Source organism: Zalophus californianus, chromosome 16 (assembly GCF_009762305.2).
Source record: "Zalophus californianus isolate mZalCal1 chromosome 16, mZalCal1.pri.v2, whole genome shotgun sequence".
Lineage (NCBI taxonomy): Eukaryota > Metazoa > Chordata > Mammalia > Carnivora > Otariidae > Zalophus > Zalophus californianus.
In genome coordinates this window covers 3192536-3201474 of record NC_045610.1, presented here as the reverse complement: position 1 = coordinate 3201474, position 8939 = coordinate 3192536, and the positions used below count along the sequence as shown (strand labels likewise).

Genomic DNA, 8939 nt, shown 5'->3' with positions numbered 1-8939 from the left:
TAGGACTTCTCAGTCACCTGCTCTGGACACAGAAAGTAGGACTGCTGCCCAATGCACACAGGACAGCCGCACCCCAGGTAACCTGCCTCTTACCTTGGGCCTGTTTGCTCTTGGGCTGTTCACTCTGAATAAACCAACTCACTCCTAAGTGATCTCTCTCCCCTGATCACTTCCCTTTACCTACTAACAACTGTTGGGATCGTAACACACGTGGGCACACCTACTACGGTCTGGTTGCACCTGCTGTACCTACCTGGTCTTCAGAGACTGCCTTTCTTTAGCTGGGTTGGGACTATCATGAGCTCCTTTGAAGGTACCCCCTGGCTCTAGAAAATGGTCCTTAGTTTCTCCCCAAACATATCTTCCTGGGTACTTCTCCCTCTTCCTTTCTTTGGGGGTGGGGTAAGGGTTTGGTGGGTGGTGGGTGAACAAAACTCCCATGTGCTATGGGAGAGATTGGGCACTTCTGGGAACCAAAGGGTGCCAAAAGTCTCCTGAGGAGGAACAATTGGGAAACAAAGTTGTTCTTTGTCCCTCCCTCTCCTCCTTCAAGTTGTTGTCTTGTCTCAACAACAGCCAGACATGATAAACAAGAGACCATTTATTCCCCATCACCCAAACAGTAAGCAAGCAGGAACAGGAGGAGAAGTAATATCCTCCCTCTCTAACTCCTTGCAGTGATGAAGGCCACCCGCCCCCCAAGGCTGTGAGAAAGGATGAGGACAGGGATGCAGATGAATGGGCAGGATTTCCGACAAGGTTACGGAGATGCCTTCTTTTGCTCAGGATCCGGGACTTCCCTCTGGGTGACAGAGGCATGTGAGACAAGCGGCTTCTTCAGCAAGTTTGGTAGCAGGCTGGAGCGGTTGCTGCAGAACTCGGTGCCACAGGAACGGTTCATAATCACCCTCCAGAAGTGTTGGTGGTTGAAGTAGCAGAGGGCTGCTGGAAAAGCACAAAGGGATGGGGCAGAGGAAATTTGGAGAACCAGAAGAAAGTGGCCAGCGAGGTGAGGCCAAAGGGAAGATAAATCCCTAAGAACATGTCCTTGGGGGTTACCAGCCCCCCTCCCTGCACACTTCCTCTGCCCCGAGCCACCCATGTCCCCTCCTGCCCAGGACCCTCAGGCCACTCACCACAGGTGACATAGAGGACAAACACCAGCCAGCCTGTGAAATAGCTCCAGCCGATGGGGACTGATAAATTCTTCTTCAACTCAAAGATCCAGAGGTTAATAGGGAACAACATCAGGGTGAAGAAAATAAGGATGACTAGGAGACAGGGACGGGAGAGATCTTATTCTTACCTGAGGACCCCACAGAGATTCTCCCTCATCTGCTGGGATACAGCCACAAACCACGATCAACCCCTCCAACCCCACCTCTCCAGGGAAGAGGAAACGGTGGAGCTCAGTTCTCAAGGACCACCAGTTTCGTTCAGCCACCACCCACCAAACCCCTACCCCACCCCCAAGGAAAGGAAGAGGAAAAAGTACCCAAGAAGATGTGTTTTGGGAGAAACTTAGGACCATTTTCTAGAGCCAGGGGGTACCTTCAAAGAAGCTCATGATAGTCCCAACCCAGCTAAAGAAGGGCAGGCTCTGAAGACCAGGTAGGTACGGCAGGTGCAACCAGATGGTGAAGATAAGGCCCAGCACCAGCGCCAGCCAGAAAGTTATCATGGCCACCCCGAAGATTGGGTGATTTGTCCACAGCTTAAAACTATCTGGAGAAAATGAGAAAACGGGACGAACTTAGGATTCACAAAGGAGAAAAAGTATATCATAGAATGACATGAGAAAAGGTTAACTAAAGAAATGCACATTTCTAAAAAAGATTTATCTATTTGAGAGAGAGAGAGAGAACTTGCAGGGGGAGGGGCAGAGGGACTGAGAGAGAAAAACCAGCAGACTCCTCACTGAGCACGGGGGACCCAATGCAGGGCTCGATCTCACGACCCTGAGATCAGGACCCGAGCCGAGATCAAGAGCCAGACGCTTAACCGACTGAGCCATCCAAGTGCCCCAGAAGTGCACCTGTGAGATTACAATGAAGTATCACTTTCACTCATTAAATAAGCAAGGATTGATATGGAGATTGTTTGATAATCCCAACCATACGAAAATGAAAAACAGAGGACTTGGAGTGTGATTCTCAAAAGAAGAAATACAGAAGTCCCATATACACATGAAGCTCAATACAAAGAATTGCCAAGTAAATGTGATTTGTTAACCTATCAAATCAGCAAAGATCAAGACAAAATTGATGACACCTGGTATAGGAAAGGATTTAGAGAGAAGAGGTGCTCTCACACATTACCACAGGTCAGCATTTCCGATGAGTGACCTGGCACAAAATATCAGAAATAATGTAAAAGGTTAAGACCCTTTGACTTGGCAATGCTTCTTGGAATTTATGGTAAGGAAATAATCCAAGAGCAGCACTAAGTCTGTGTGCAGGGATCTTCTCTGCACAGACACCTATATGTCCAAGGAGAGATTTGTTAAATGTATTGGACCCATTCGTTGGATTATTATGTGTTCATTAAAAAATGACATGGGAGGGGGACGCCTGGGTGGCTCATTCGTTAAGCGTCTCCCTTAGGCTCAGGTCATGATCCCGGGGTCCTGGGATCGAGGCCTGCGTCGGGCTCCTTGCTCAGCAGGGGAGTCTGCTTCTCCCTCTCTCACTCCCCCTGCTTGTGTTCCCTCTCTCACTGTCTCTCTCTCTCTCTGTCAAACAAGTAAAATCTTTTTTAAAAAAAATGATATGGGGCACCTGCGGGGCACAGTCGATTAAGCATCCGACGCTTGGTTTTGGCTCAGGTCATGATCTCAGGGTTGTGAGATTGAGCCTCGTGTCAGGCTCCGCACTCAGCAGGGAGTCTACTTGAGATTCTCTCTCCCTCTCCCTCTGCCCCGCCCCCTGACTCTCTCTCTCTCAAATAAGTAAATCTCTTTTATTTATTTGAGAGAGAGAGAGACAGCGAGAGAGGAAACACAAGCAGGGGGAGTGGGAGAGGGAGAAGCAGAGTCCCCGCTTAGCAGGGAGCCTGATGTGGAGCTCGATCCCAGGACCCCGGGATCATGACCTGAGCCACAAGCAGATGCTTAACAACTGAACCACCAGGCACCTCTAAATAAACCTTTTTTAAAAATGATATGATAGATGTTTCTCTCCAAACAGAAGATGTCACGAAAGAAACGAGGAACCAGGATTAGGGGGCTCCCTTCGCTGTGTCATCTTTTTTTTATTTTATTTTATTTTATTTATTTATCTATTTATTTATTTATTTATTTGACAAAGAGAGACACAGTGAACGAGGGAACACAAGCAGGGGGAGTGGGAGAGGGAGAAGCAGACTCCCCTGCTGAGCAAGGAGCCCGACGCGGGGCTCGATCCCAGGACCCCGGGATCATGACCTGAGCTGAAGGCAGACGCTTAACGACTGAGCCACCCAGGCGTCCCCCATGTCACCTTTCATTTTGCTTCCATTTCCACTCCATTCACATACTACCTAATCAAATAAATCTTAAATATTCATGATATTATAGAAATATTAAGGACAGGAATAAATACCTAGAACTGCAGAGGGGAGTTTGCAACACAGAGCATGGAGAATTGTGGTTTTAAAAATATAAATATATACATTTATCAAAATACAAATAAATATGTTTATTTGTATATGTGTATTTGTATTTATAGATATCTCATACACACACACACCCACCCACCCACACACACACACACAAGAGACTGGAAGTAAATCCATTGGCAATGCCAACTGTGATTATATCTATATAAGCAAATTTTAGGTCAGTTTTATTTTCTTTCTTAAACGTTCCGCATTTCCCACAGTAACTAACTATGCAACTAACTTTTTTTATCAGAAAAAATTATCTATTTATATATTTAGAATTAACAGTTGTTGCCAACAAAGATACAATAAAACCAGCCTTCTTGTGCATTGTTAGTGGAAAGGTAAATTGCTCTCACACTTTTTGAAAGCAACATGGAACATTTTATGAAGAACCTTAAAATATTTAACTCCTCCATCCAGTAAAGCCACTTTGGGAAATCAATACCAAAGAATTAATACTAAACACAGAAAAAAAAAAGTCATTAACAAATTTTGTTTCTCCTTCTTTTTGCAAATATGACATTGAAAAATAAATTTTACCAAGAATAGAAAAATAGAATTCAAGTAAAAGATGACAATCTATTTAGTTGATATATATATCTATTAACTTATAATAGGGAAACAGTTACTGCATCTCATAAAGATAAATTTCCTTAGAGATTTTTAAATTTTTTATAAGATTTTATTTATTTATTTATTTGAGAGAGTGAGCAAGAGAGAGAACATGAGTGGGGAGAGGAGCAGAGGGAAGAGGGAGAAGCACGCTCCCCGCTGAGCAGGGAGCCCAACGTGGGGCTCATGGGGCTCGATCCCAGGACCCTGGGAACATGACCCGAGCCAAGGCAGACCCCTAACCGGCTGAGCCACCCAGGCGCCCCTAAATTGTTTTTAAATAATCTCTACAACCAGCATGGGGCTCAAACTCACAACCCCGAGATCAAGAGTCACACCCTCTGCCTTACTAAGCTGGCCTGGCACCCCAAAGATAAATTTTTAAACAATATAAATTGAATACTTAAAATATTTTAAAAGATATAAGGTTATTTATGAAGAATAAGTACAGCTGTGTAAAAACCGTTCAAAACTTGTTAAAAAAAATTTTTTTTTAAAGCCTAGCAGAAACTTGAGTGCTTGGGGCTGGTCTTTGAGGAGCTCCGTTAGAGCAAGGCAGGTGCCTCCGTGAGTCTTGGAGCTAGACACGCCTGTATTAGAATTCTAAACCTGCTCTCTTTGTAGGTGAAAAACAGTCAAATGTTGACCCTCAGCAAGGTACTTTATCTGAGTCTCAACGTTGTCATCTGTACAGGAAGGGTGATCACCCCTATTCCTTAGGGTTGGTTGAGGATCTATTGAGCAAATAGAATAAGTATGCAATAAATGATAGCTTTTTTTCCCCAAATTTATTGCGAGAAAGATGCATTTCTCTCATAATGGAAGAAACAAGAGCCGCGTAACTTTTATTTTTATTATTATCTTTTTACTGTTAACCAGAGTGAAGACACGGAATGGGGATCACGGAGATAGAAGGTTCTGGTTTCGCACAAGAGCTGAGCAAGGAGGCCCGACGCTGGGAGGTGCGGGAGAGCATGGAGTACTGAGTTCAGGAACTGGCCATGAAGGGGCCGTGAGAGGCTGGGAAAGAAGGAAGGAGGAAACCAGACCCGAAAACCCAGAGCGGGCCCAGAAAAGCAAGGCCTGAGGCAGAAGGGAGGAGAAGGGGCTGGGACCAGGGCCGGGGAGGGAGAGCGACCTGGGGGCTCCTCCTGAAACTGGAAGCTTGAGGTACACAAGCCTAGAGGAAGACAATCCCCACCTCGCTGGGGCTCTTCTCCCCATAGAACAGGGGGAGTTGTGTGATTAAGGAGTGATTCACCGGCACTGAGAGTCCTCGCCCCTCGCAGCCTTGTTATAGCCACAGACCAGGCCCTGAGTCTTCGCAAAAGCAATGGTCTGAGTCAGGCAAAGCAGTTTGGACAGAATGGATGGGGGCAGGAAGACCGGTCCTCGGTGGTCTCCTCCAGTGAAGCCCTCCTGCAGACCAGATCACTGGGGATGACCCGAAGGAGGGGACAAGGGCACGGAGTGACCAAGGCAGACTGGAGCCCTGGGGTGGGAGGGGGGCGGGGAGGGTCTCACCATTCCAATTTTCTGAGTTGGAACAGCTCTTGGATTTGCAGATCCGCAGGGGCCCCATGGACATGATGTGAGTGGCCGTGTAGATTCTGGTGCTGACATTGGTGGGCCAGCGCTGGTAGAAGCGGCTTCGAGAGAGGCACAGCCATTTCTTGGAGAAGACCATGACCAGCAGCAGGGCAAAGGCAACCAGGCTGAGCTCTGAGGCCAGGACCTGCGCTATCCAGCGGGAGCTGTGTGTAATTCTCCACCACAGGGGCAACATGGAGACCTTCCGGGGCTCTGAGCTGTAATCCCTGAGCGCCTCACGGCTACTTCTGGGCTCAGACAGTGAGTTCTTTACCCACTCTTCTTGTTCCAGACTTCCCTCTGGCCCATCCTGCTTCTCAGCACCCGACTTCCTTTCCAAGTGTCTGGTGCTCATCCCTTCCTCCCCCTGACCCCGGGAACTCATCCCTAAAGTCCCCTGCCCCCATCTTGAGCACCCCCTGCCTCCCCCTCTCCCCTCCACCCCATCTCCCCCTTCTCTTGCTGGGCTCAGTCGTCCCTCATCTTCTAAATATTTCTATCCAGCAGAGCACCTGGCGCCACAGCAGGGCCTGGGGTCTGGGAAAGAACAACCCATTCAGTAGGACAGGGCCCCTAACTGCCACGGAATATTCCTGAGGGGTGGGGGAGGGGCCCACCGTGGCAGCCCCACTCCTAAGAGCTGTGGTTTCTGAGGGTGTCCCCTTCTCTTCCTAGGTCCTCTCCCCTGACCTCACCCCCAAATGCTGACAGATGGAGCAGGAGGGAGAAGATGCTTGTCCCCAGGGAAACAGCCTCCCTCTGTTGTGCTTTGGAAATGTCTTCTTCTCACGGCTTCGCCTACCCGCTTCCCCTCCCTCCCACCTCCACTCACTTCCGGTGGACAGTTGCCATTCCCTTCCCTCTTCTCTGTACTTCCCTTCTTTTTCCCCTCAGCACCGGAAGGGGAAGGACATAGGATAAGGCGGGGGGGGGGGGGGGGGGGGGCGGGGGAGGCGGGTGTCACACAACCTGAAATCTTTCTTTTTTTTAAGATTTTATTTTTTTGAGTAATCTCTATACCCAACGTGGGGCTTGAACCCACACAGTGCCGAGATCAAGAGTCGTGTGCTCTACCGACTGAGCCAGCCAGGTGCCCCACAAGCTGAATTTTTTTTTTCTAACCTCCCTTTTAAGTTACAGGAAAATAGATCTGAGTCACCTGGGGCAGCCTGATTATAGCGGCTTCTGGGAGGAGAGACCCTGGGAATTCTCCTGAGGAAAAAGCCTCTCGGATTTGGGATGTGAGTTTGAATCCCACCAGAGTTGGTTTACTCTGTGGAGGCGGTGATACGTGTGGTTAAGGACACAGGCTTTCAGGGCGCCTGGGTGGCTCAGTCGGTTAAGTGTCTGCCTTCGGCTCAGGTCATGGTCCCAGGGTCCTGGGATCGAGCCCCGCATCGGGCTCCCTGCTCGGCGGGAAACCTGCTTCTCCCTCTCCCACTCCCCCTGCTTGTGTTCCCTCTCTCGCTCTGTCTCTGTCAAATAAATAAAATCTTAAAAAAAATTCTTATGATCCCATGAATGTATCAGATATGGTTTTTCAAAAGGTAATCAAAAATCATCTAAGAAAGGAAATGCAATCTTAGTGATTCCTAGGTCTGCAATGAGGGCTATTTATGTAGTCACAATATACAAGGTAAACACTGTTAATTGAGTTTCAACTTTTAGAGTCAACAGATGGACAACGCATGGAAGACTTAACTATGTCTACAAGAGTAAACATAGCTGTTATCAGCCTATATGCTGTCCACGTAAACGTTTAGAAGAGGTAAACGGGCAGATGGAAGGAGAAGAGGGCTGAAGGAAGGGTGGCGGGGGGGGGGGTACCTGACAACAGGGTCTCCACAGAAGGCTGTGCAGGATGTGCACTGCACAAGAGCCCACGGCCGGGGGGTGGGGTGAGTGAGTGAGAACTGAGGTCCAGTCTGCATTCTGCTCAATAAGGGACACCCCTCTAAGGGGTGGAAGAGGCGCTTTGTTCGATATCTCATAAAGGTGCAAGCGCCCCCCAAGACAACCACCCCAACATCTATTCAGAGGGGCTGCCTTTTAACCACAAGTTCGGAGGCACCAGGGTGCCTTACAGGCTAGCCGCGGTCCCGGCCAACAACGTGACTGCATATCAGTGGAAGTTCTCTGGTTGCAAGCACCAACGCAGACTGACTAAGTTAGGCAAAAAGGAATGTCTTGGGGCAATAGTGAGTGAACGCAGACTCAGACAGGAAGCCGAACGTCCACTCCAGGAGCCAGGGGAGCACGGGGGAATCCTCTGCAGGAACTGGCCCCCCTGCTCACTGCTTCCCCACAGTGTACCCCACCAACCTCCTGCATCCTTGTCTATTCGCGATCGGGATTCCAAATCTCAGAGTCTGCCTGGCCTCAACTGGGTCACCTGTCCACCTCTGGGTGGGAAGGTGGATGCCCTGACCGACAGCCCACCAGAGCCACACGGACTTGGAGAGGGACAGTTCCCCAAAAGAAAGGAAGCTGAGCAGTCAAAAAAAAATGATAATGTGGGGGCACCTGGCTGGCTCAGTCAGGGGAGTTCTCAACTCTTGATCTTGGGGTTGTGAGTTTGAGCCCCGCATTGGGTATAGAGATTACTTATTTTAAGATTTTATTTATTCATGAGAGACCGGGGAGGGGGGGAAGGCAGAGGCAGAGGGAGAAGCAAGCTCCCCACTGAGCAGGGAGCCCAACGTGAGGCTCGATCCCAGGACCCTGGGATCACCACCTGAGCCCAAGGCAGACGTTTAGCCAATTGAGCCACCCAGGTGCCCTGGGCATAGAGATTACTTAAAAAAATAAAATAAAAAATAAAAATAGTGGTAACTCGCCGGCACATGGACAGAGTGGAAGCCAGAATGGAGTGCAAGGCTGGGAGCTTTCCGAAAAGGAAAGTGCTCACTGTCCCACCTGACGGCGTGGACGCCTGGACATCCCTATGGGACAATAGCCTCTCAGTGACCAAGGGCAGGGCCGACCTGGAGAATGTGGACCCAGACTCAACAAAGGCTTATTTGTCACTCCTCAACGGTCCACAGGGACTTGCTCTGCTGCCTGCACAACACCCAGAAACAGCCCTACCCCAGGCGGGC

General features: G+C 49.0%; 1 protein-coding gene across 1 annotated transcript; it reads right to left on the bottom strand.

The window, feature by feature from the left end:
* Positions 1-592: 592 nt before the first annotated feature.
* On the bottom strand, positions 593-6713 carry ODF4 (outer dense fiber of sperm tails 4). The gene is made up of 5 exons (XM_027567656.1): positions 6674-6713; positions 5776-5986; positions 1552-1725; positions 1137-1271; positions 593-945 (listed from the first exon to the last, which is right to left on the bottom strand). The coding sequence occupies exons 2-5, from the start codon at positions 5936-5938 to the stop codon at positions 761-763; spliced, it is 657 nt and encodes a 218-aa protein (XP_027423457.1). The 5' UTR covers positions 5939-5986; positions 6674-6713; the 3' UTR covers positions 593-760.
* Between the last annotated feature and the right edge of the window lie 2226 nt (positions 6714-8939).

What these genes read in the sequence shown, in the direction of transcription:
- ODF4 (XM_027567656.1), bottom strand. Translation starts at nt 5,938, where the DNA reads ATGGTCTTCTCCAAGAAATGGCTGTGCCTCTCTCGAAGCCGCTTCTAC. An exon ending in CAACTCAGAAAATTGGAATG is followed by an intron (nt 1,726 to 5,775) that starts GTGAGACCCTCC and finishes CATTTTCTCCAG; the next exon opens with ATAGTTTTAAGCTGTGGACA. An exon ending in TATCATGAGCTTCTTTGAAG is followed by an intron (nt 1,272 to 1,551) that starts GTACCCCCTGGC and finishes CCTGTCTCCTAG; the next exon opens with TCATCCTTATTTTCTTCACC.